General features: G+C 36.6%; 3 protein-coding genes across 12 annotated transcripts; all 3 read left to right on the forward strand.

The window, feature by feature from the left end:
- The first annotated feature begins 3,501 nt into the window (after positions 1 to 3,501).
- On the forward strand, positions 3,502 to 6,667 carry LOC140804340 (receptor-like protein kinase THESEUS 1). Its single transcript, XM_073160294.1, has one exon. The coding sequence runs from the start codon at positions 4,003 to 4,005 to the stop codon at positions 6,538 to 6,540; it is 2,538 nt and encodes an 845-aa protein (XP_073016395.1). The 5' UTR covers positions 3,502 to 4,002; the 3' UTR covers positions 6,541 to 6,667.
- A 6,965-nt stretch (positions 6,668 to 13,632) lies between these two features.
- Positions 13,633 to 17,853, forward strand: LOC140804793 (uncharacterized). 9 transcript variants are annotated; one of them, XR_012112202.1, is made up of 12 exons: positions 13,633 to 13,877; positions 13,973 to 14,086; positions 14,913 to 15,023; positions 15,103 to 15,165; positions 15,268 to 15,381; positions 15,474 to 15,623; positions 15,843 to 15,920; positions 16,026 to 16,247; positions 16,350 to 16,420; positions 16,850 to 16,969; positions 17,475 to 17,567; positions 17,695 to 17,853. XR_012112202.1 is itself a non-coding variant. In XM_073160925.1 (12 exons), the coding sequence occupies exons 1-12, from the start codon at positions 13,647 to 13,649 to the stop codon at positions 17,752 to 17,754; spliced, it is 1,443 nt and encodes a 480-aa protein (XP_073017026.1). In that variant the 5' UTR covers positions 13,633 to 13,646; the 3' UTR covers positions 17,755 to 17,853. The 9 variants fall into 9 exon arrangements, 7 of the variants coding, with proteins under 7 accessions (XP_073017026.1, XP_073017028.1, XP_073017030.1 ...); XR_012112203.1 differs by having other exon boundaries at positions 16,365 to 16,420; XM_073160925.1 differs by having other exon boundaries at positions 16,334 to 16,420.
- A 1,523-nt stretch (positions 17,854 to 19,376) lies between these two features.
- LOC140804711 (uncharacterized) lies at positions 19,377 to 23,035 on the forward strand. 2 transcript variants are annotated; one of them, XR_012112190.1, is made up of 7 exons: positions 19,377 to 19,884; positions 21,000 to 21,077; positions 21,814 to 21,848; positions 21,937 to 21,992; positions 22,196 to 22,294; positions 22,422 to 22,587; positions 22,789 to 23,035. XR_012112190.1 is itself a non-coding variant. In XM_073160804.1 (6 exons), exons 1-6 carry the CDS (start codon positions 19,459 to 19,461, stop codon positions 22,478 to 22,480), a joined length of 753 nt encoding a protein of 250 aa, XP_073016905.1. In that variant the 5' UTR covers positions 19,377 to 19,458; the 3' UTR covers positions 22,481 to 23,035. The 2 variants fall into 2 exon arrangements, 1 of the variants encoding a protein (XP_073016905.1); XM_073160804.1 differs by having other exon boundaries at positions 22,422 to 23,035.
- Positions 23,036 to 26,326: the final 3,291 nt, after the last annotated feature.

The following is a 26,326-nucleotide window of genomic DNA, read 5'->3' on the forward strand; positions in this document are numbered from 1 at the left end:
TGGATTGCATTATACATATATAAGTCCGATTGAATCAAACATGGTCTCCAATGTTTCTTGAACGTATTCAGGGTGATATTTGTGGACCAATTCATCCACAATGTGGACCGTTCAGATACTTTATGGTATTGATTGATGCCTCCAGCAGATGGTCACATGTATGTTTATTGTCAACTCGAAATGTTGCATTTGCAAGATTACTTGCTCAAATAATAAAATTGAGGAATCAATTTCCCGATTATACAATCAAGAAAATTAGACTTGATAATGCTGGTGAATTTACTTCTCAGACTTTCAATGATTATTTTGTCTATGAGAATCATTGTTGAGCATCATGTTGCTCATGTATATACACAGAATGGATTGGCTGAATCATGAATTAAACGTCTGCAAATGATTGCTAGACCAATGATTATGAAAACAAAGCTCCATATTTCTATATGGGGACATGCAATTTTACATGCTGCTTCATTAATTTGCATCAGACCAAGTGCATATCATAAATACTTCCCATTGCAGCTTGCATTTGGTAAAGAACAAGACATTTCTCATCTGAGAATTTTTGGATATATGGTGTATGTGCCTATTGTACCACCGCAATGAAAGAAAATGGGAACTCAAAGAAAGGTTGGAATTTATATCGGTTATGATAGTCCATCAATCATTCGATATCTTGAACCTCAGACAGGCGACACATTCACAGCACGTTTTGCTGATTGTCATTTTAATGAGGAAATCTTCCCAATGTTAGGGTGGAGAACAGAAACATACCGAAAAGGAAATTACATGGTATGTATCATCATTGTTACATCTGTATCCAAGAACACAACAATGTGAAAAAGATGTACAGCAAATTGTACACTTGCAAAGAATAGCAAATCAAATACCAGATGCATTTGCAGACACAAAAGGGGTAACTAAATCATATATACATGCTGCAAATGCCCCTGATCGAATTGAAATTCCAAAGAAACAAATTGAAGATACTCATGATGTCATTAAACGCCTGAAGCGTGCAAGGCCAGTAGGTTCCAAAGATAAAAATCCTCGAAAAAGAAAATTAATAGAGAAACACGATGATCACAAAATAGAGAATGATGTTCCTGAAGAAACACATAATGATCACAAAATAGAGAATGGTGTTCCTGAATAAACACTGATGATGAAAATGTTCTGTCAGAAGCACAAACTGACGAGAATCATGAAATCTCTATCAATTACATTAATACTGGAAAAATATGGAACCGAAAAGATATAGAAGAAATTGATGATATATTTTCTTATAATGTGGCAATCGACATCATAAATGATAATGAAGATCATGAACCAAAATCTTTTGGTGAATGTAAAAATCGGCAGGACTGGATAAAATGGAAAGAAGCCATCCAGGTTGAATTGGATTCGCTAAATAAACGTAATGTTTTTGGACCTATAGTCCTTACACCTGAAGGTGTAAAACCTGTTGGATACAAATGGGTTTTTATTCGAAAGCGAAATGAGAAAAATGAAATAGTAAGATATAAAGCTCAATTTGTTGCACAAGGTTTTTCTCAAAGGCCTGGAATTGATTATGAAGAAACGTATTCTCCCGTGATGGATGCAATTACGTTTTGGTATTTGATTAGCTTGGCGGTATCTGAAAATTTAGAAATGCATCTTATGGATTTTGTTACAGCTTACTTATATGGATCACTTGATAGTAATATATATATATATATATATATATATATATATATATATATATATATATATATATATATATATATATATATATTAAAATCCCTGAAGGATTTAAGATGCCTGAAGCACAAAGTTGAAAACCCAGAGAATGTTATTCTGTGAAATTACAAAGATCATTATATGGGTTGAAGTAATCCGGTCGAATGTGGTATAATCGACTAAGTGATCACTTGATGAAAAATGGATATGTAAATAATTCAATACGCCCTTGTGTTTTCATTAAAAAAACAACATCCGGATGCGTAATTATTGTTGTATATGTTGATGATTTAAACATCATTGGAACGAATAAGGAAATTTTAAGAATTTGTGTCATACTTGAAGGAAGAATTTGAAATGAAGGATCTTGGAAAAACCAAGTATTGTCTAGGTTTACAAATTGAACAAAAAGAATGTGGAATGTTTGTTCACCAGACAAATTATACAGAAAATATTCTTAAACGTTTTAATATGGATAAATCAAATCCTTTAAGTACTCCAATGGTTGTTAGATCATTAAACATAGAAAAGGATCCATTCCGTCCATGTGAAGATGATGAAGCTATTCTTGGTCCAGAAGTACCATATCTAAGTGTTATCGGTGCCCTTATGTATCTTACAAATTGTACAAGGCCTGATATATCTTTTTCCGTAAATTTGTTGGCAAGATTTAGCACATATCCAACAAAGAGACACTGGAACGAAATTAAACATATATTCCGTTATCTACGAGGAACGACAGACTTGGGACTTTTGTATTCAAAAGATGCTAATCCAAGTATAATTGGTTATGCCGATGCTGGATACTTATCTGATCCACACAAGGCACGTTCCCAAACTGGATATGTATTTACTCGTGGGGTCACTACAATTTCTTGGCGTTCACAGAAACAAACGCTCGTAACAACTTCATCAAATCATGCCGAGATTATTGCACTACATGAAGCAAGCCGTGAATGTGTGTGGTTAAAATCAATTACCCAACATATCCAAATCTCATGCGGATTATCATTCGAAGAGAAGCCTATGATACTATATGAAGATAATGCTGCATGTGTTGCTCAAATGAAAGAAGGATACATAAAAAGCGACAGAACTAAACATATTCCTCCTAAGTTCTTCGCATTCACTAAGGAGCTAGAGAAGAATAAATGTATTGATGTTCGTCACATTCAATCAAGTGAAAACTAATCAGATCTCTTCACAAAGACACTTCCTACGACCATATTCAGAAAGCACATATATAATATTGTGATGCGCAATCTACGAAATTTGTGAAGAATTGTTCGTGTCAACATGAGGGGGACTTTACGTGATTGCACTCTTTTTCCCTTACTATGGTTTTTATCCCAATGGGTTTTTCCTAGTAAGGTTTCTAACGAGACAGTATAAAAACACGTAATGAAGACAATCATTATGATCATCATCACAAGGGGAGTGTTGAAAAATATATTTAAAATGTGTGTATTGAATATTTGAATGCTGAATATTTGAATGTTGAAAATAAGAGTTGTAAATATTGAAAATTAGTGTGTGATGATGTAAGTAATGATGCATTTTATTTTTGGATTATTTGTAAAGATTTCCTATAAATAGATCACTCGTGAAGAAAATCACAATTGAATAGATAGAAAAATATTATAAAATATGTAGTTTGATAAATTTTGAGAATTTGAGATTTTTACTTTTTTACATAAATTTTTATTTTTTAACAGCATTATCCAAATTAATTTTGTAATTTTCCATGAATTATTATTTCAAAAGAAAAAAGGGAAAAGAAGAGTTGTTTGAGGGGTTGAGTTTCTTCAGTTCCGCTTCCAATGGGCCCTTGCTTGTAAATTGACAGCCTGATCAACAGCCTGTAAAGGGTCTTTTCTATTTAATATTGGACTATTGGTAAGTGTTTTGAGCTTTCATGGTGGTGCAAAAACCGTTCAATCTGCGTCACATTATTACAGGTCTTTAAGCTTTGTGCCGAGTAAAGGTAAATGATCTTGAAAAAGCTTTGATTTTTGTCTCTTGTATGATACCAAACTTCCATTTCTCTCGTACCATTTTCCTTTTTTTGAGCCAAAACTGCTGCCCCTTGAGTTGTAGTGGTTGGCTGTACTGTTGAGTTGCTTTGCATTTAGATCTGGGAATTTTTGAGGTTATGATTCTTGGCATTTTTCTTGGGAAGCGGTTTATTTTCTTGTCATATAATATTGGTTCATAGGGATTGGAGAAGTATAAAATCTTTGTTTATCCGAGGAAGCTGCTTAAATTGGAGGTTTGTTGCTTAAGATGTCATTAGCTATGACTTTAGTGAAGTGGGTTCCTATTTTTGTTGCTATGTTTGTGCTGGGGCTTGTGGATGTGTTCAAATCTTATGCTGAATTTACTCCCATTGATAATTACTTGCTTGCTTGTGGATCTTTGCAAAATGTGGCATTTCTTGGTAAGAACTATAGTCCTGATTCGGGTTATGCTTCGGTCTCCTTGGAGAGCCAAGAGAATTCTTTTGTTGCCAACTCGAATTCCACTGCCCCGTTTCCTATCTATCAGTCTGCTAGAATCTTTACTAGAGTAGCATCATACAAGTTTGATATCAAACAAGTAGGCCGGCATTGGGTTCGTCTTTATTTTTACCCAATCCCGGGGAATGATTTGACTTCTTCGGCAATCACTGTGGTGACTGACGATTTTGTGCTCTTGAACGACGTGACTTTTAAGAGTTACAATGGTTCTTACCTCTTTAAAGAATATGCAATCAATGTCACTACAGATAGCTTGTCGATCACTTTTGTTCCCGTGAATGGTTCTGTTGCGTTTGTTAATGCCATTGAAGTTATATCTATCCCGGACAACCTGATTCCGGAACAGGCATATGCGGTATCCCCCTCCGGTCATTCTGAAGGGCTTTCTGGACTTGCTCTCGAAACTGTTTATCGTGTAAACATGGGAGGCCCTCTGATCACAGCTCAGAATGACACCCTGGGAAGAACTTGGGAGAATGACGAGAAGTACCTTCATGTGAATAGCTCTGCGATGAATGTTTCTGTCGACCCTTCGAACATTAAATACGGTACTTCTGTTTCACCTGAAATTGCACCGAACTATGTTTATGCTACTGCTGAAACAATGGGAGATGCAGATGTAGCCAATGTGAACTTCAATATCACTTGGGTCTTTTTAGCAGATCCGAGTTTCTCATATTTCATACGAGTTCATTTCTGTGATATTGTGAGCAAATCTATGAATAGCCTCATATTCAACCTGTTTATCAATTCTGATATTGCTCTTGAGAGTCTGGACCTGTCAAATCAAGCCGGGAACTTGGACGTGCCTTATTACAGAGATTTTGTATATAAAATTCCAGCTGATTCAGATACATTGACTGTTAGTGTCGGTCCAGATACAAGTGTTGATGTGTTAAATGCTATAATGAATGGTTTAGAAATCATGAAGATTAGCAATGAGGCCAGAAGCTTGAATGGACTTCTGTCGGTTCAGACTCTCATTGTGTCACCTCCCAAAAGGCTCAAGATGAGCATTATAATTGGCTCTGTGGTTGGTTCTGTAGCTGCATTGGCAATAATAGGATCGTGTTTCTTCTACTTCGTGGCTCGTCGACCAAAGTCTTCCCACGAAGGAAATTCATGGCTCAGACTACCGTTATATGTAAACTCTTTGACTGTGTCAAAAATGTCTACAACTTCTCGAAAGAGTGGTACTGCTAGCTGCATATCATTAGCTTCTTCCGATCTAGGTCGAATCTTCATGTTTCAAGAAATAATGGATGCTACGAAGAAATTTGATGAAAACTTGCTTCTTGGTGTTGGTGGATTTGGTAGGGTGTACAAAGGAACACTGGAAGATGGAACTAGAGTTGCCATCAAACGAGGAAATCCAAGATCTGAGCAAGGCCTCGCTGAATTCCGCACTGAGATTGAAATGTTATCCAAACTTCGTCATCGCCACTTGGTGTCTCTGATTGGCTATTGTGACGAAAGGTCAGAGATGATTCTTGTGTATGAATACATGGCAAATGGGCCTCTACGAAGCCACCTGTACGGAACCGATTTTCCACCTCTTTCCTGGAAGCAGCGTATCGAAATATGTATCGGTGCAGCTAGAGGAATTCATTATCTCCATACTGGAGCAGCTCAAAGTATTATTCACCGTGATGTGAAAACAACCAATATTCTCTTGGATGAAGCTTTTGTAGCAAAGGTAGCTGATTTTGGTCTTTCCAAAACTGGACCTTCTCTCGATCAAACTCATGTCAGTACGGCCGTAAAGGGCAGCTTCGGATACCTTGATCCTGAATATTTCAGGCGGCAACAACTCACAGAAAAATCTGATGTGTACTCGTTTGGCGTCGTTCTTATGGAGGTGCTTTGTACAAGGCCAGCTTTGAATCCCGTGCTTCCCAGGGAGCAAGTTAACATCGCGGAATGGGCAATGGCTTGCCAAAAGAAGGGAATGTTGGACCAAATCATGGACAAAAACCTCGTAGGAAAGGTCAATCCCGCTTCTCTGAAGAAATTTGGGGAGACGGCAGAAAAGTGTTTGGCTGAACATGGTGTCGACAGGCCCTCGATGGGTGACGTTCTGTGGAACCTCGAATACGCACTTCAGCTCGAGGAGACTGCTTCAGCTCTCACGGAACCTGACGACAACAGTACGAACCATATCCCGGGATTCCCAATGACACCACTGGAGCCATTTGATAACAGCATGAGTATGATCGAAGGAGCGCATTTTGGAACCGACGATGACACTGAAGATGGTGCAACAACTGCAGTTTTCTCGCAACTTGTGAATCCGCGTGGAAGGTGAAAGAAACAATTTTCCATAATGTACCTTCCATACAGCATGAAGTGATTGTGTAATTCTTTTATCCTGGAAAATTTCCACACTTTTTCATGGTATAATTTAATATAAATTGATTAATGCTTAAGATTTAGAGGGCTCCAAATAGTAGCTTATCCATTCGAAGTCCTTGTAAGTTGCAAGTCGGATTACACAACAAAAATTATCAGGTAAAGAGGAAGAAATAACTCCATGAACACTAACCCGTGCATTAAAATATTTTGATATTAAATATTTTTGTGTAAAATTTTAAAACTTTGAGAGTTTTTATAACACTTTCCAATAATTATTTTATTTTGGATAAGATTGAGATATTTTTGTATATTAGTAGTTTTACTGTATTAGAGTTTTCTTTTCAAATAGTAAACATTATAAAGAATTATGAATAAAGTTAGTATATCAAACCATGACACAAAGCTTAGTTGGTATAGATAATATGGTTATTCAATATCTTCGCAAAAATTTTATAAAAAAAAATCGTAAAAAACCTTATGTAAAATCAATAGCATATGAGATCTGATGAGACAAAAAATCTTGGCAAAAATTTGTGATAGACGGTCTCACGGTTCGTATTTTGTGGTACAAATATCTTATTTGGGTCATCCATGAAAAAAGTATTACTTTTCATGCTAAGAATATTATTTTTTATTGTGAACATCGGTAGGGTTACCCATCTCACAGATAATGATTCATGAGACCGTCTCACAAGAAACATACTCAAAAATCTTTTACCAAATACGATAAATGGTGTCTGAGTTCTTATAACATAAAAATAAAATGTATTTTGTTGAAATAATATATTTTAATATGGAAAAGTAATAGTTGAATATTTGAATGTTGAAAATAAGAGTTGTAAAGTTAGAAATTTGTGTGTGATGATGTAGGTAATGATGTATTTTATTTTTGGATTATGTGTAATGAAACTCTATAAATAGATCTCTCATTTGTGAAGAAAAACACAATTGAGTAGAGAGAAAAATATTATAAAGTGTGTAGTTTGGTAAATTTTGAGAGTTTGAGATTTTACTTTTTACCATAAATTTTTACTTTTTCACAACACGTTATCAGCACGAAGCTCTAAAAGTCCTACATATTTTTCCAAGCTCCAAACAGAAGAAAAAGGTAACAAAAGTAATTATATTTATTTTACTGTTATTTGTTTATTGTGTATTTATTTAATATACAATTTAATGTTATTATTAGAAATAATAAAAATAAATTTTTCATAAACTTGTTATAAATCCTGGGAGGATGTTAAGACGACATCCCATACTCCCGGCAAGGGATACGACAAGTATAAAAGCCTATAAGGTTTTTAAACAAAATAAATTATGACAGTCGTTATAATATTATGATATGATATATATAATTATTTAAACATGTCTAATATTATATATACCATATTATTACCATAAAATTATACAAATACATACATTTATTCTTTTATTCACCAACGGTCATAAACGGTAACAAAACGGCTAGTTTTTGCCCTATAAATATGATCTCTCAAACTCATTCAATCACCCCAACTTTCTCTTCTTCTCTAAAAATTATTCTTCATCAAATTTTCGGAGAAAAAAGAAGATGGCTTTCGCAAGGTTATTTTTAATTATTTTAGTTATCATACTCACGAGTCTTGTATTTATCGGAGAATATCCTCCTCGTGTGTTTTCTTTATTTTTACGAATACTTGTACTTGTTGTTTATCCATTACTTTGTATTGCAATATTCATTAACTAATAAAATGCATCGTGATTTTTAGTACCACCATGGCAAACTTGACAAAGCTCGAATTCATCGCTCTTGACATTACTGGGAAAAATTATATGCCATGGACTCTCGATGTAGAAATGCATCTTGAGTCATTAGGTCTAAATGAGACCATAAAAGAAAATGGCATATGCACATCACAAGAAAAGGCAAGAGCCATGATATTTTTGCGTCGACATCTCGACGATGGATTAAAATGTGAATATATGACTGAAAAAGATCCCATGGCTTTATGGAAGGGATTAAAAGAAAGATTCGAACATATAAGGGAAGTTATACTTCCGATCGCTAGGGATGAATGGAATACGTTAAGATTCCAAGACTTTAAAAAAGTCAGCGATTACAACTCGGCGATGTATAGAATAATCTCGCAGTTGAAATTTTGTGGGCACGAGATTACAGAATTGGAAAAGCTTGAGAAAACATTTTCCACTTTTCACGCATCGAATATAACTCTACAACAACAATATAGAGTGCGTGGATTTTTGAGATATTCTGAACTTATCGCCTGTCTCTTTGTGGCGGAAAAGAATAACGAGCTATTAATGAGAAATCATCAGGCACGACCTACTGGTTCAACGGCATTTCCTGAAGCAAATGTCGTAAGCAAAAATGAATTTAAATCTGGCAACCAAAATCAAAGTTATAGACAAGATTTTGGTCGAGGACGAAATCGAGGTCGTGGTCGTGGACGTGGTCGGGGACGTGGAAATAGTCGTGGTCGTGGACGCGGCCGTGGTTTTGAAAATAATCGAGATAGTTACTTCAATAACTCATCTCAAAGGAACGTCCCAAATCATCCACCGAAAAGGCATCAAGAGAACATGAGTGTAAATGAAAATCACTCAAAAAGATTTGAAAGTTCTTGTTTCAGATGTGGTACTCCAGGACATTGGTCCCATATTTGTCGAGTCCCTGAGCACCTTTGCAAACTTTATAAAGAATCAATAAAGGGGAAAGAAAAGGAGACCAACTTCGCTGAAAACAGTGAACCTTTGAGTAATTCAACTCATCTTGATGCTGGTGATTTTATGAATGATTTCTCTGGAAATGATCAACATGTTGGTGGGATAGAAATGAACAATTTTGATGCTGCAGATTTTCTCAATGATTTTTCTGAAAATGAACAATATAGTGGTAGAATATAAATGTACAATAATTTGTTTTTCATGTATTCATATAATAATGTTTTATTGTACAATTATGATATGTGTTATATTTATATATGTATTGTCAGTAATTTTATTTCATTGCATATTTTTTTGAAGTTCAAATATGGAAAATGCTATGTGCAAAGCTGAAGTTTGCATACCCGATAGTGGTACAACGCACACTATTCTCCGAGATAAAAGATATTTCTTGGAACTAAAACCAACAAAAACAACGGTGAACACAATATCATGTCCTGTAGACTTGATTAAAGGATGTGGTAAAGCACAATTTTTGTTACCTAATGGTACAAAATTTTTGATCAATGATGCTTTATATTCACCACAATCGAAAAGAAATTTGTTGAGTTTTAATGATATATATTCCCATGGGTATGATACTCAAACAATGAATGAAGGGAATGAGAAATATATGTGTCTTATCACATATAAATCAGGAAAGAAATATGTGATTGAAAAACTATCAATGCTCCCTACTGGATTGCATTATACACATATAAGTCCCATTGAATCAAACATGATAGTTGATAATTCCTTGATATTAACCAATTGGCATGATCGATTGGGACATCCTGGTTCAACAATGATGCGAAGAATTATAGAAAATACACATGGTTATCCACTGAAAGACCAGAAGATCTTTCAGAATAATAAGTTTCAATGTAAAGCATGTTCTCTTGGAAAACTTATTATAAGACCATCACCAGTCAAAATCCAAACTGAATCACCAATGTTTCTTGAACGTATTCAGGGTGATATTTGTGGACCAATCCATCCACCATGTGGACCATTCAGATACTTTATGGTATTGATTGATGCCTCCAGCAGATGGTCACATATATGTTTATTGTCAACTCGAAATGTTGCATTTGCAAGATTACTTGCTCAAATAATAAAATTGAGGAATCAATTTCCCGATTATACAATCAAGAAAATTAGACTTGATAATGCTGATGATTGTTGTATGTCTATGGGAATCATTGTTGAGCATCCTGTTGCTCATGTATATACACAGAATGGATTGGCTGAATCATTGATTAAACGTCTGCAAATGATTGCTAGACCAATGATTATGAAAACAAAGCTCCCTATTTCTATATGGGGACATGCAATTTTACACGCTGCTTCATTAATTCGCATCAGACCAAGTGCATATCATAAATACTCCCCATTGCAGCTTGCATTTGGTAAAGAACCAGACATTTCTCATCTGAGAATTTTTGGATGTATGGTGTATGTGCCTATTGCACCACCACAACGAAAGAAAATGGGACCTCAAAGAAAGGTTGGAATTTATATCGGTTATGATAGTCCATCAATCATTCGATATCTTGAATCTCAGACAGGAGATGTGTTCACAGCACGTTTTGCTTATTGTCATTTTAATGAGGAAATCTTCCCAATGTTAGGGGGAGAACAAAAACATACCGAAAAAGAAATTACATGGTATGTATCATCATTGTTACATCTGGATCCAAGAACAAAACAATGTGAAAAAGATGTACAACAAATTGTACACTTGCAAAGAATAGCAAATCAAATATCAGATGCATTTGCAGACACAAAAGGGGTAACTAAATCATATATACATGCTGCAAATGCCCCTGCTCGAATTGAAATTCCAAAGAAACAAATGGAAGATACTCATGATGTCATTAAACGCCTGAAGCGTGGAAGGCCAGTCGGTTCCAAGGATAAAAATCCTCGAAAAAGAAAATTCATAGAGAAACACGATGATCACAAAATAGAGAATGATGTTCCTGAAGAAACACATGATGATCACAAAATAGATAATGATGTTCCTGAAGAAACACATGATGATGAAAATGTTCTGTCAGAACCACAAACTGACGAGAATCGTGAAATATCTATCAATTACATTAATACTGGAAAAATATGGAACCGAAAAGATATAGATGAAATTGATGATATATTTTCTTATAATGTGGCAATCGACATCATAAATGATAATGAAGATCATGAACCAAAATCTTTTGGTGAATGTAAAAATCGGCAGGACTGGATAAAATGGAAAGAAGCCATCCAGGTTGAATTGGATTCGCTAAATAAACGTAATGTTTTTGGACCTATAGTCCTTACACCTGAAGGTGTAAAACCTGTTGGATACAAATGGGTTTTTATTCGAAAGCGAAATGAGAAAAATGAAATAGTAAGATATAAAGCTCGACTTGTTGCACAGGGTTTTTCTCAAAGGCCTGGAATTGATTATGAAGAAACGTATTCTCCTGTGATGGATGCAATTACGTTTCGGTATTTGATTAGTTTGGCGGTATCTGAAAATTTAGAAATGCGTCTTATGGATGTTGTTACAGCTTACTTATATGGATCACTTGATAGTAATATATATATGAAAATCCCTGAAGGATTTAAGATGCCTGAAGCACAAAGTTCAAAACCCAGGGAATGTTATTCTGTGAAATTACAAAGATCATTATATGGGTTAAAGCAATCAGGTCGAATGCGGTATAATCGACTAAGTGATCACTTGATGAAAAAGGGATATGTAAATAATTCAATATGCCCTTGTGTTTTCATTAAGAAAACAACATCCGGATGCGTAATTATTACTGTATATGTTGATGATTTAAACATCATTGGAACGAATAAGGAAATTCAAGAAGTTTTGTCATACTTGAAGGAAGAATTTGAAATGAAGGATCTTGGAAAAACCAAGTATTGTCTAGGTTTACAAATTGAACAAAAAGAATGTTTGTTCACCAGACAAATTATACAGAAAAGATCCTTAAACGTTTTAATATGGATAAAGCAAATCCTTTAAGTACTCCAATGGTTGTTAGATCATTAAACATAGAAAAGGATCCATTCCGTCCATGTGAAGATGATGAAGATATTCTTGGTCCAGAAATACCATATCTAAGTGCCATCGGTGCCCTTATGTACCTTACAAATTGTACAAGGCCTGATATATCTTTTGCCGTGAATCTGTTGGCAAGATTTAGCTCATATCCAACAAAGAGACACTGGAACGGAATTAAACATATATTCCGTTATCTACGAGGAACGACAGACTTGGGACTTTTGTATTCAAAAGATGCTAATCCAAGTATAATTGGTTATGCCGATGCTGGATACTTATCTGATCCACACAAGGCACGTTCCCAAACTGGATATGTATTTACTCGTGGAGGCACTGCAATATCTTGGCGTTCACAGAAACAAACGCTCGTAACAACTTCATCAAATCATGCCGAGATTATTGCACTACATGAAGCAAGTCGTGAATGTGTGTGGTTAAAATCAATGACCCAACATATCCAAATTTCATGCGGATTATCATTTGATGAGAAGCCTGTGATACTATATGAAGATAATGCTGCATGTGTTGCTCAAATGAAAGAAGGATACATAAAAAGCGACAGAACTAAACATATTCCTCCTAAGTTCTTCGCATTCACCAAGGAGCTTGAGAAGAATAAATGTATTGATGTTCGTCACATTCAATCAAGTGAAAACTCATCAGATCTCTTCACAAAGGCACTACCTACGTCAATATTCAGAAAGCACATATATAATATTGGGATGCGCAATCTACCAAATTTGTGAAGAGTTGTTCGTGTCAACATAAGGGGGAGTTCACGTGACTGCACTCTTTTTCCCTTACTATGGTTTTTATCCCAATGGGTTTTTCCTAGTAAGGTTTTTAACGAGGCAGTACAAAACACGTAATGAAGACATCATCGTATCATGATCATCATCACAAGGGGGAGTGTTGAAATAATATATTTTAATATGGAAAAGTAATAGTTGAATATTTGAATGTTGAAAATAAGAGTTGTAAAGTTAGAAATTTGTGTGTGATGATGTAGGTAATGATGTATTTTATTTTTGGATTATGTGTAATGAAACTCTATAAATAGATCTCTCATTTGTGAAGAAAAACACAATTGAGTAGAGAGAAAAATATTATAAAGTGTGTAGTTTGGTAAATTTTGAGAGTTTGAGATTTTTACTTTTTACCATAAATTTTTACTTTTTCACAACATATTTGATTTTTTTTTAAGAATGCCTTTTTTAATATTTTTTAGAGGTTACATGTAAATTCTTCTGGCGGGCCAAGGCTCACAAATGGGCCCAGAAGCCCAATATTAACCGATGGAGCATCCGTTCCCGTTCTCCGGTTGCTTCATTCTCCAGGCCGCCAGAAACATGTCCGCGGTCTTATCCTCCGCTTATCTGACGCATGTTTTCCCCTTGACACGGTCCATCAACACCGCTTCTTCAACCCAAGCTACACGGAACCTCGGAGCCTCAGTTTCTGTGAGCACAAGATCATCTGCTGCGCTCGATTTTAGACATCAACAGGAACTACCCTTTGTCCCTGAGGTAGGAGAAATCCTTACATTTTTCTCACCTTTCTGCATGTGGTTCGTAGAAAATTGATTATTCTTCTGAAAGAAATTGAATGGTTTATCATGTAGGTTGAGAAAGCCGTGGAGTCATTGTACTCAGAGTTTCGGGCAGTGGATAATTTGGTGGCGCGTAATACTGCGCGTGTTCTTAAGGCTTTTCAGAATGCACGAGTTGGATCACATGTGAGAATTTGTGCTTATTTATTTGGTTGGTGCGGTTGTGTTCATTTGCTTATGCTAAGTTTACTTCAAGAGAGTTTTTGGAACTCTGTAAGAATGATTTGACTACCCTCTTTGTGATGCTCGAACAAAGGGCAGAAGTTTTGTTGGTAAATGTACTTTTCCTGCGCGAGATGTGTGCTGATTTTCTAGAGGTCTAGCTAGTGAAGGGAGTGGCCTTAGTACCTTACTTCTTGTGTCCAGCAGCTGATTACTTTTACTTGAATCGTTGATTGTGTAATGGAGTGTAAGTATGTCGTGGCTAGGTTGGTTAATTATTTCGAATTAAGAAACTTTGGATCCACACTTATTTCAGAGCTACTTTATGTCTAATGAAATTTTAGACTTGGCCGCGAGTCATGATCCACTCCAACAGGCAGGTCGAGGGTCGTGATTTGCCTACCTTTAATCTTAAGCATGGATGCTCACGGGCTGGTTCCCGGAACTTAAGGTCCCGGATGTAGTTCTGATTTTGATTATTCACTTGTTCTAGTTCCTATTCGACCAATAAAAATTCCTTGTCGTATATAAGAAAACTGAACACCATGAATTGCATCCCTAGAATGTCATATTGGCAATCACTTTATGCTCCAGTTCAAACAAGTGACTACTTCAGTAAATTGCTGGACTATCAAACAGGAGTAACCTATTACAGCACATGAATGTCATGTGGGATAGCCATAGCAAAGACATAACTGTACTTTTGTTACCTTGGCTTCTACTAAATGCAGCATTGTTGTGGATCCAAATAAATGTTATGAGTTTTCATTCATATTTGTGTCTATGCCAGCATTTTGGTGGTAGCACAGGTTATGGTCATGAAGAAGCTGGAGGACGAGAAGCTCTAGATCGAGCTTTTGCAGAAATTTTTTGTGCTGAATCTGCCATTGTTCGAGCTCAGGTTTTTTCAATTGTTCTTGCTTTATCTCTGTTTGTCTCTGACTATAATATGGTTTCTTATTTCCGTCCTTTATAACCAGTTTTTTTCAGGCACACATGCTATTACCTGTGCTTTGTTTGCTTTTCTAAGGCCAGGAGATGAGGTGATTTTATGTTTTGCAGCTCTTGTTCTTCTCAGCTCTTTGTCCATGCCATGTTGTGCGTCAAATTTAGTTATTGATACATGTTGACTGATACTTTGTCAGCTTCTGGCAGTTGCTGGTGCTCCTTATGATACATTGGAGGAAGTTATCGGAATCAGGGACTCCAACTGCTTAGGTTCTTTAAAAGATTTTGGAATTGAATACAGAGAAGTCCCAGTGAGTTATTTAACCATATACTTTTCTTTCTCGCGAATATGTTGACATTTATTTTTCCTACATGTTATAACTCTTTCTAAATTTCTAATCAGCTTGCTGAGGATGGAGGGCTTGACTGGGATGCCCTAAAAATTGCATTGAAATCTCATACAAAATGCGCACTCATACAGAGGTCATGCGGTTATTCATGGCGTCAAAGCTTGAGTATAGATGATATAGGAAGGGCAATAAATATTATTAAGGTAAACATCTCAAGAACTGAGTTCATGTCATTGGTGTCGGAGACAATGTTCAATATTGATGAGATGAACGAGGAACAGGAGACCAGAGAAATTTCATCATATTTGGGCAACTAAATCTTTGAATGCTTTTTCTTCTTTTCGGTTTTTCAGTTTCCAGTTCATCTTATTTATGTGATGCTAGTTGATCTGCGTTCAAATACTTTACATGTTTATGTGCAGTTGCAGAACCCCAATTGCTTGGTCATGGTGGATAATTGTTATGGTGAATTTGTGGAGAGCTGTGAGCCTCCTATAGTGGTATGCCACATGTTCTGTGCTTTTGAGATTCCTTCTCCTCCCAAACACTCTTGAGTCTCGACCTTTGAATTGTGAAATTTGTGTTGCGCTATTCATGGCTGGCAGGGTGCTGATCTAATTGCTGGAAGTTTTATCAAAAACCCTGGAGGAACAATTGTACCATGCGGAGGGTATGTTGCTGGAAGGGAAAAATGGGTAGCTGCAGCAGCTGCTCGTCTCTCTGCACCAGGTCTTGGAGTTGATTGTGGCTCTACTCCTGGTGATATCATGCGTCTATTTTTCCAGGGTTTATTCCTTGCACCACAAATGGTTGGGGAAGCTATTAAGGTAACATTTATCATCCTATTCGCTTTGTTTTCATCCTTTTCTTCTGTCATATCTACCCTGCAATGATATGATATACCTCTCATTAGGGAAGTTTTCTAATAGCTGAAGTCATGGCAGCTCGAGGATTCAAGGTGCAACCAAGGTGTCGGGTACAACGCCATGATGTCGTACAGGTCTATACACTATACAGTAAATTTTACCTCCCAAATGTGTACCACTATGTTTTCATAAAATGTTTTGCATATATTTTCTCTTAGGATAGCTACTTTGGATGAATGATATTTCCTTCTCAGCATTATGAATTTTATTGGGAGGGGTACGTGGTGTCATCTCCGATTCACTTGGCATAGATCCAGGGCTTGTGTGAACTTCATCTACATCTCCATCATATTGTAACCTGTTATTCTGCTAGCTGTGGCAGAAGTAACTTAAAAAATAAAATTATATGTCACTACACTGTTTTCTTTGTCAAGCCCTATTGCCTGCACTTGTAAATTGCTGCTTTGGAGAAATCTATTGGGATCATTTCGTTTAAAATTAAGTTTGATCTGTAAGCTAGTAGCTGACACTGACGGTACACATTTTCCCCGTTCTGCTTTTAGGCAGTACAACTTGGAAGCCGTAAACGCCTGCTTGCCTTCTGTGAGGCTGTGCAGAGAAGTTCTCCAGTTAGTTCATTTACCAAGCCCATAGCAGGTGCAACTCCTGGCTATGCATCTGAGGTATGCTTTAACTGAACTGATTAATACAACTGCCTCACTGCGATAAAGTGGGAAAATTATCTGTGATAGTTGATCTTTGAAGCTTTATTTCAAATCAGCCCTTGGATATTTGTTTACACTATATTAATGGCATATTGTGCGCAAGCACTAATGGCGGAAACTCCTTGTCTCACTCTCCCTGATCCCCCGTTCAATTTCCCTATGGCATTTTGGTGATCTGGGCCATATGACTGTTAGTTTAATTTGTAATCTTGGTCTCTTAGGGATACTCATTTTAATTTACCCAAGTTTCCGGTGTCTGTGTTTTTCTTGGTTTTATAGATAAATCAAATTATCATTGATTAGCACAGTGATGCTTTATCATGATATGAATTATCTGTTTCGTAATGTATACATTTTTATTTTTTAAAAGTTCATCAACGAGATGTGTTAGTATGTAAGTTAAACCCTCTCATGTTAAGTTGTTTAGTTATCATTCTTTTCAGTTTGTTCTTGCGTTATGAAGGTAATATTTGCGGATGGAACTTTTATTGATGGAAGTACAAGTGAACTTTCATGCGATGGACCACTCAGGGAGCCTTTCACTGTTTTTTGTCAGGTGGGCAACCCATTTCTCCCTTCACCTTTTATGAATGTAACAACCATGTTATCGTCAAAAGCATATGTCGGGGAGAGATCATTTTACAGGTTATCAACTTACGATGCTGTCTAAATTTCTTAAATAGGGTGGCAGCCATTGGACTCAGTGGGGACTAGTTCTAGGGGAGGTACTAAAATCCTTATAATATAATCATCTTCCAGGACAAAGTCATGGTTCTTTAATGACTTCAACGGTGCTATCGGAAAATGACCATCATGAGGGTTTTTTTTACCCCTTGCGGGGTTGCTTGGGAGCTTGGCTTCGACATGGTTTCAGGGATATAGCAGGTCTATCAAGGGAAATGAACTGATCGACTGGGAGAAAAAGCCGACGGTATACGAGGCTCGTCTTACATAGTTCTGGTTATTGATTTACCGTTTTTGGTTTTATCCCCCTGTTCTTGGTTGATGTAAGGTTCTACTGTGCTGCTGTGTATGCTTCTTTTATGAGAAAAAACAAGCAGTAATGCAGGCAGCCACAATTTTTTTTTTCTTTTTTATCTCATCAATTCAAATATCAATTTAGTCGAATCCGTAATTTGTCAAATTTCACTTTAGATCATCGATAATGTAAAATAGACTGTAAACATGCATCGTGTGTGCAAAGTAATTAGTGATATATTATGATTGTTATGCATAAATAAATTCTTCAATCGCCGCATCGGACAAGGACCGATACTTTTAGTCGATCATCTCCCAACAAGAATTCTGAGTCTTTTTTTCTAATCTCGTACTCGAAAAGTGACTGGGAAATATCATCAGTTCCGTAGGGAGAGGATATCTCTACAAGTCATGAATCAACTTAAACAAAAATTAACATGACAAACAAATATATGTAATTTGACGATTATATTGTAACTTAGGCAAAAACTTGAAGAAAATTGAAAATAAACATACGTACATTTTATGGATCAGGTAATAAAAACATAATGGGGTGATGATTAAACGTTGCATATGATATTTCTTATACTTTTGATATCGAAAAATAATTCTTATTATATTATTCATGGACAACCAAAATCTACAAATTATGAAGAATAATGGCAGACCCATATGGAAAAATTTCAAGGGTTGGAAACAGCATAATCAAATCAAACTGATTGAAAGATATTGCTCAACAGAGAAATGTCCGGTTAGGTTTTTACAAATTGAGAACTTGTGGAGGTAGAAAAGATTAAAAAAAAATTGAAACAATATTATCAATATAATTCAGGGCGGGATGAGAATCTTATCGAATGAAGACTACGTGTCAGATCCCTCTCTCAGCATTTACCGGACTAGAAAATCCTGAAAACTTGACTTGAAGAAATGGTGGATCGAGATATTTTTGAGACATGAATGAGATGAGATTCGAGCTAGTTCGAGATTTTGGAGATTTTTCCAAGCGTGATTGTTGATGTTATTCTTTTTAAATACTTTTTTTTTATTATAGATATTAAACCATACCAAATTTGTTTGGTTGATCAATTTTAAAATAATATGTGGATGTTATAAAATTAGAGATATTCTGTATTAAGTTTGGCAAGGAATGTAGATGTTGATTAAATATATTTTGATAAAATAAATTAAAATCGACATGAGATGTGTTATATATTCATTAAAAAATGATTTTTTTTTTTTTTTTTTTTTTTGTTTTTGTGAGAAAAAAAATTGTTGTTCTAGTCAACAAGTTGATTATGCAAAGTAATGTAATTGTATATAAAACAACAATTAATTTCAGTGGTTTTGCATAAAAATCTTGTCCAGTGGACCACGTCTATAAAATCCATTCAATTTTATCCATTTATCAAATCTTGAAGTTTAACTGTTCAACCTCCATAGCCACGCTCGACAGAGGACCGATTTTTGCCATGCAAGCACTCTTACAGATTTCAATCAATTTCCCGGCTTTGAACGCTCTACACAAACAAAATGGCTATCCAAACAAGAAACATAGCTACAAGTTGAGATTTTTACAGCCCGTTAGTTACTACACTGGTTCAAGAGTAAAGATTGAGTTTGTAACCAAAGACGGGTTCAAGACCGGAGCTTTGAGGAGTAGGTTGTCATATTTTGGATCGATCTGGAACAAAGATGGGATTTTGGTGAGGAGGGGGAGAAGGGTTGTCTTGGTGAATTCCAAAAAAAGGTTTGATGGGATTGGCGGCGGCGGGGGTGGAGGGGTTAATAGTGAGACTGCAAGGGTTTTGGGGAATCTTGCTTTGGCAATTTTCCTGACTTATCTTTCTATGACTGGGCAGCTGGGGTGGCTTCTGGACGCTATTGTTTCCCTCTGGGTATCTCTCTGTTTTCTTTTATATGCGATGATGATTTTTTTTGTACTGTTTTGAATTGTTAGATATATCTTTACTTTTGTCACGATTTCAGAAGTGTTCATTGTCAATCTTTGTTAGTATATATCTGGTTCTTATTAGCTTCCAGACTCCAGTGTTGCACCATTGTCCTAAAATAGTAACATAATATCATGGGATTGTAAAATTTATGAGTTTTTTATGCGTTATAAGTGGTCAACGTTAGTGTGATCGTATTGGCACAATCCTTTGATCGTGAACTCTCTTGTTATCGGGTGGGTAGGGTGGTGTGGGGTGGGTGTGTGTGTGTGTGTGGTGGGGGGCGGTTTATGTGCTCCAATGTTTGGCTTCGTGGCTGTTGTCAGTTTTGAGTTCACCTTAATATTTTGTTGGTTGTGTGCTCCAATGTTTGGCTTCGTGGCTGTTGTCAGTTTTGAGTTCACCTTAATGTTTTGTTTTTGTAAGTATCCATTTGGGAAAAAAAATGATGAGGTAATTGGCAAATGAGTGCTAATTAGCGTGCTAGCCAGCAGACACAACTCGGAAAGGCAGATTGATCCATTTGCAATCTTTAATTTTTTTTCCCATGCAAATGCGATGCGTTAATTATCCTCTGCGAATGAATGTATTAAGCAATCAACATGTTTATGTAATAGTTCCATGGCAATCTAGCTAGTGATATCAGTCAAGCAAACGGAATATATTTGATGTCACGGAGGCCTTGAATTTGGTTTCCAGGTAGCATTTCTCAACATCTAGATGCATCTTGCCATGCCCATGGATTTTTTCAACAATTTGGGTTAATTATTCTTAATCCAAGTACTTAATTTTTTCGTTTGTGCTTTGCAAAATTACTCTTTAGATGTTATGTGATTCATTATTATATTGCGACCAAACAATAATATCCTCTATGGCCAACCAAACTGCTCAAGTGTGAATATGTTAGTTTCTTAGGATATAAATTCTGATATCGAGTCAGATCGAGTCCATGAATGTGAATTTTCCTTTTCTTTTTCTTATTTTTTAATTAAAAAATAATTATAATAATATACTCTCCCTTTGAGCTCTTTATTTTGACATTACTGATTCCTTAGATTCAGCTTATTGCAGTGCTTGTACCAATTGTGGGCATCGGAGCCTTTCTTTGGTGGGCTGGACGAGATATAGTTCAAGGAAGCGTAAGATATCCTTAACTTTCATTGGGTGCTCAGCGTGTTTCACTTATTTCCTATGTTAGGAAACTTGATATGTCCATATTGTCTCATGAACCAATTGTATATGTTTGCGTGAGGAGATTTGGATCAATTGAGCTGTCTCCTGAACATTAAGAGAAAAAACAAGATCCTCGACTTGATTAGTTTCAGTTAAAGATCACGCTATCTCTTTCTCAGTCGTGGATAGCAGTTCCACTTTGTGTTCCAATGTAAGATTAACGGAGCACATGTTAAAATATTCTTACATTTTTTTCAAGGACAAGTATTATTCATTTCTATATAGGATTAAGAATTGGAACACCATTTTGGACAAGAGATCTGAACTGAACAAAGGGTGCCAGAGAGGTTGTGATTGCCAATGAACTTTCTGACCTGTTCTAAAGTTAACTTTATCTGTCAAGGAAATACATTTTTTGCTCCATTTGGATTTTTATTTTCCTGCTTGTGTATCATATTTCCTTTCCAAAATAAATAGTAAGATTACCTTGTAATTGTTTCTTTGGTGTGTCGTCAATTGAATTTATTAAAATGCACTTTTTCAATTTTGAATGTGATTAGGTTACTAATAGAAACAACAACAATACTGTCTGTCTAAACAAATGGTAACAGTCACGCATTGCATGTGCCACCAGGCTTGTAATATGTTACGTCCACTTGTGTTATAAAATTGTATCAATTTACGAAACCGTTTTACATGCAGTGCCCAAACTGTGGAAACGAATTTCAAGTTTTCAAGTAAGATATGCTTAAACTCATGATATTATCAAAAAATTAAGTATAATCTCCACCATTTAATGGCTGATTTACAATTTATCTGTTGCAGATCTACACTGAAAGATGATTTGCAGCTGTGCCCCTTTTGTACTCAGCCATTCTCAGGTAAAGCTAAGTTCTAATGTATCCTAAGATTCGGAACGAAATCAAACCATCAAAATTATCTGTCTCAAAAGTAATATTTCTATACGGTACTCTATAAATATCCTTCAAAGGTAAAATTTGTGGGGTGGGGCATAAGGTGGATCTAGCTGGATAGGTTTGAAAAGCCCCGTGCTAAGACGGCTTCTTGCTTATTTGTTTTGCAGTGGTGGACAATGAATTTGTGAAGGAAGCTGTGAAGTTCTCGAACCAATCGACACCGTTTGATCAAGCATTCGGCGACTTTTCTCCTCGTAAAGAAAAAGGTTTGGTCATCTCAACTCTATAACTGCAATTTATCAAGGATTTCATTTTCTTTGCAATGTCACTATGCTACTATAATTTGGACTTTTTACACGGTTTTGTGTTGATATATCTTAATCTTCTGTACAGGTAAGAAATCATCTGTTGCTGTTGTAGATGTGGAAGCCGAAATAAGAGACGCTGATTGAGCCAAGCTTCTGCACAGGAAGACTATTGTAAATGAAACGATCTCTTACCCATAATGGCTAGTATTTTTTTTAGTAAACAGAAAGGAGAAAGCACGATGATGCCCAAGGTTGGTAATCAATCGCCCTCGTGATTTGTTCGATAGTCTTTTCCGATGTGTTTCCTTGATCCAGCTTAGAGGTTGTGGAATGATGTTGTGCAGTTGTATCTCATGTCATATATTCTATTTCACAGTATTGGTGTAAATTATTCTGCAGTTGGACTCCATTGTTACTTTATTTTGTCACTGTACATTGTTGTCAACTCACAGAATCATGTTGGAATTTGATAATCCCCCAAGAAGTCGAACCGAAAGTTCTGCAAGGAGATAAAGGCCGTGAGGTGCAGCAAACTTAGAAGGCCTTTAATCAACATGGAAGGTATTTCAAATATTAGGTACTGGTAGATGGGAAAACAAAAATGAATTTTGTAAGATTTTGAGTGTTTGTATGGTTAGAAATTCTGTTGCAATACATATGGAATGAGTAAATCTCTCGCGAAATGGTCTCACAGATTTATATATTTGAGACGAGTCGATATAAATCTATAATTGTAATAAAAAAATAATTATTTTCTTTAGTTGAATTGTGTCGGAGATATGTGTCATAAAAAAAATTGACTTGTGAGACGGTCTTATCAAAGTTTTTGTATAAAAGATAAATTAAGCGATGCCACCCAATGTATCCAATTCAAAAGAGTAGCTCAATAAGTGAGACTAGAAGATTAATTTGTTTTACGTGAACGTTTGACCAACGTTATACATTTTATTTATGTTACAAACAATTTATCGGAAGATCCGATTATACGTGGTGTCTTAAATTTGATTTACGTAACTAGTCTGATTTGTACATTAATACATTAGTCCAATGCTTAAGCATAACAGCGTTGCATGGCAGGACATGACATGTTGGATTTGTCATCCATGTCCCTTCCCCGAATTTCATCTTCGATATCTGTTTTTTGTGTTCGAGGAATTCCCGAATTGTAAAGAAATGAGAGAACAAGCTCACTGAGCTGAGAAAAATGATTTATTCATCTTGATAACCGCCACATCAAGTTGGTTTATATACAGGTGAGTAAGCGTGCTTCTATAAGAGTAAGCGTGCCTCTACAAATCAATTATTAATAAAACGTGGTATACACTACTAACTAACACTCCCCCCTCAAGCTTGGTGTGGATGTGAATATCAAGCTTGAAGTATTATAGACAACAAACTGAAAGCATTGCATGCTGATATCAATGTGGACAGTGTGCCTCTCAAGGTTGATGTAGATCACAAATTCCTAGAAATCCAAGCAAATAAGCATGTTGAGCTCTTCCTAAACTCTTCGTGAAAATATCCCCAAGTTGCTGGTGGGTCGGAACGTATCGAGTACAGATGAACCCTTCCTTGATTTTTTCACGGACCAAGTGACAGTCAATCTCTATATGTTTTGTCCTCTCATGATACACAGGGTTAGCACCAATGTGGATAGCAGCCAGATTATCACAAAATAATGTCGTAGGACGTTGAATATGTACGCCCATGTCACGCAAAGAGCAGCAATCCAAGTAACTTCGCAAGTGGTGGTGGCCATTGCACGATATTCAGCTTCTGTTGATGATCGTGAGACCGTGTTTTGTTTCTTGGATTTCCAAGATAAGAGCGAGGTCCCTAATTTGATACAATAACCAGTAACGGAGCGCCTACTCATTGGACAAGCAGCCCAATCCGAATCACAATATGTTGTAAGAGACAGTGATGTAGAAGGTTGGAATAAAATGCCTTGTCCCGGGATCTTCTTAATGTATTTGACCACGCGAATAGCGGCATCCAAGTGAGATGCCTTCGGAGCATGCATAAACTGACTCAAGAATTGGACGGCATAACAAATGTCAGGCCGAGTTATAGTCAGATAGATTAGCCTACCAACCAAACGTTGGTATTCACCTGGATTCACCAGTAAGGCATCTGCAGGAGGATGCTTCTGATGGCGTTCCATAACAGAATCAAGCTCGTGGCTAGTGAGCTTCTTGTTTTGTTCCATAGGTGTATCGAATGGTCTAGCCCCTGCCACGCCTGTGTCAGCTATAAGTTCCAACGCATACTTCCGTTGGTTAAGGTAGATACCCTTCTTGGAACGGGCCACTTCAATCCCAAGAAAGTATTTAAGATGACCAAGATCTTTAAGCTGTAGCTTGGAATGAAGAAACATCTTCAAACTTGTGATGGCTGCTTGGCTGCTTCCCGTGATGACAATGTCGTCGACATAGACCACAAGCAAAATGATCGAGTTATCATCATGCTTAAAAAACAAAGAATGGTCATGTTGGGATTGACAGTAGCCACCTTCAATCATAACATTCGAGAATTTCGTGTTCCATTGGCGAGAGGCCTGCTTCAACCCATATAATGACTTTCTTAGCTTACAAACCTGATTTTCCTTTTGAACTTTGTAACCTTGTGGAATATCCATGTAGATGTCCTCATCCAAATCCCCTTGAAGGAATGCATTGGTGACATCTATTTGAAATAGAGGCCAGTTATAACTAACAGCCACGTTGAGAAGGCAACGAATTGTTACAATTTTTGCAGTGGGAGAAAATGTGTCATGAAAGTCAATACCCGGTTGTTGTGTGTACCCTTTGGCCACTAGGCGTGCCTTAAACCTCTCAATACCACCATCAGGTTTGAGTTTAGCTTTGTACACCCAACGGCATCCAATGGGTTTGACATGAGGTGGAAGATCCACAATATCCCATGTGTGATTCCTGTCCATAGCAACAAGCTCATCATTCATGGCATCACGCCATCTAACATCAGCAACCGCCTCATGATAAAAGTGAGGTTCTTTTACGGAATACATAGCTGCTAGAAAGTTCTGGTGTGTCTTGGAAAAATGATCATATGTTAGGTAGTTGGTCATAGGATAAAGGCAAGTGTCATGATCACGATTATGTGCAACTGAACAAGAGTAATCATTTGCCAAAATAGGAGGAACCTTGATTCTGCTGGATCTTCGTAGTGGGGCATCAGAAGGCATAGTACTGGAAGTTGATGGTTCATCTAAAGGCAGGGTAATTGCTGGTCCTTCATCAATAAGAGAAGGGTCCTCCATAGGTGATGAGTTGAAAATGGGACAAGGCTGATCATTAACAGCGAAGGGAAATATGTCTTCATGAAATACCACATCTCTGGAAATTATTCTCTTATGTGTCTGCAGATTTAGAAGCTGGTACCCCTTCTGCACACTGGAGTATCCAATGAAGACACATGGTACAGCACGCGGTGAGAACTTGTGGCTTATTGGTAGGGCTGAAGCATAACACAAGCATCCAAAAACTCTCAAGTTGGCTGAGGAAGGAGTCTTCTGAAACAGCAGTTCAAAAGGAGACTTATTCCTTAGCAATGGTGTGGGAGCCCTATTAATTAGATACACGGCAGTCAATACACAATCCCCCCAGTATTTGAGTGGTAAGGATGACTGAAATCTAAGAGCTCGTGCCACATCCAGAATATGCCTATGCTTTCTTTCCACGGTTCCATTTTGTTGTGGTGTATAAGGGCAAGAACTAGTGTGTATCACTCCCAAAGAGGAGAAGAAAAATTGGCACTCACTTTTGAAGAAATCAGCTGCATTGTCTGTTCTTACAGACTTGATCTTTCTTGAAAATTGATTATCCACCATGGCAAAAAACAATTTAAGTATTCTAAGCACATCCACTTTAGATTGCATAAGGTAAACCCACGTTCCTCTAGTAAAATCATCCACAATGGTAAGGAAATACCTTTCACCATTGTAGGTAGGGGTATGAAATGGGCCCCAAA

This window comes from Primulina eburnea, chromosome 11, assembly GCF_022965805.1.
Source record: "Primulina eburnea isolate SZY01 chromosome 11, ASM2296580v1, whole genome shotgun sequence".
Lineage (NCBI taxonomy): Eukaryota > Viridiplantae > Streptophyta > Magnoliopsida > Lamiales > Gesneriaceae > Primulina > Primulina eburnea.

What these genes read in the sequence shown, in the direction of transcription:
- LOC140804340 (XM_073160294.1), top strand. Translation starts at nt 4,003, where the DNA reads ATGTCATTAGCTATGACTTTAGTGAAGTGGGTTCCTATTTTTGTTGCT.
- LOC140804793 (XM_073160925.1), top strand. Translation starts at nt 13,647, where the DNA reads ATGGAGCATCCGTTCCCGTTCTCCGGTTGCTTCATTCTCCAGGCCGCC. An exon ending in GCTGTGAGCCTCCTATAGTG is followed by an intron (nt 15,921 to 16,025) that starts GTATGCCACATG and finishes CATGGCTGGCAG; the next exon opens with GGTGCTGATCTAATTGCTGG. An exon ending in CTTTCACTGTTTTTTGTCAG is followed by an intron (nt 17,568 to 17,694) that starts GTGGGCAACCCA and finishes TTTCTTAAATAG; the next exon opens with GGTGGCAGCCATTGGACTCA.
- LOC140804711 (XM_073160804.1), top strand. Translation starts at nt 19,459, where the DNA reads ATGCAAGCACTCTTACAGATTTCAATCAATTTCCCGGCTTTGAACGCT. An exon ending in TTGTACTCAGCCATTCTCAG is followed by an intron (nt 21,993 to 22,195) that starts GTAAAGCTAAGT and finishes TTTGTTTTGCAG; the next exon opens with TGGTGGACAATGAATTTGTG. An exon ending in TTCTCCTCGTAAAGAAAAAG is followed by an intron (nt 22,295 to 22,421) that starts GTTTGGTCATCT and finishes TCTTCTGTACAG; the next exon opens with GTAAGAAATCATCTGTTGCT.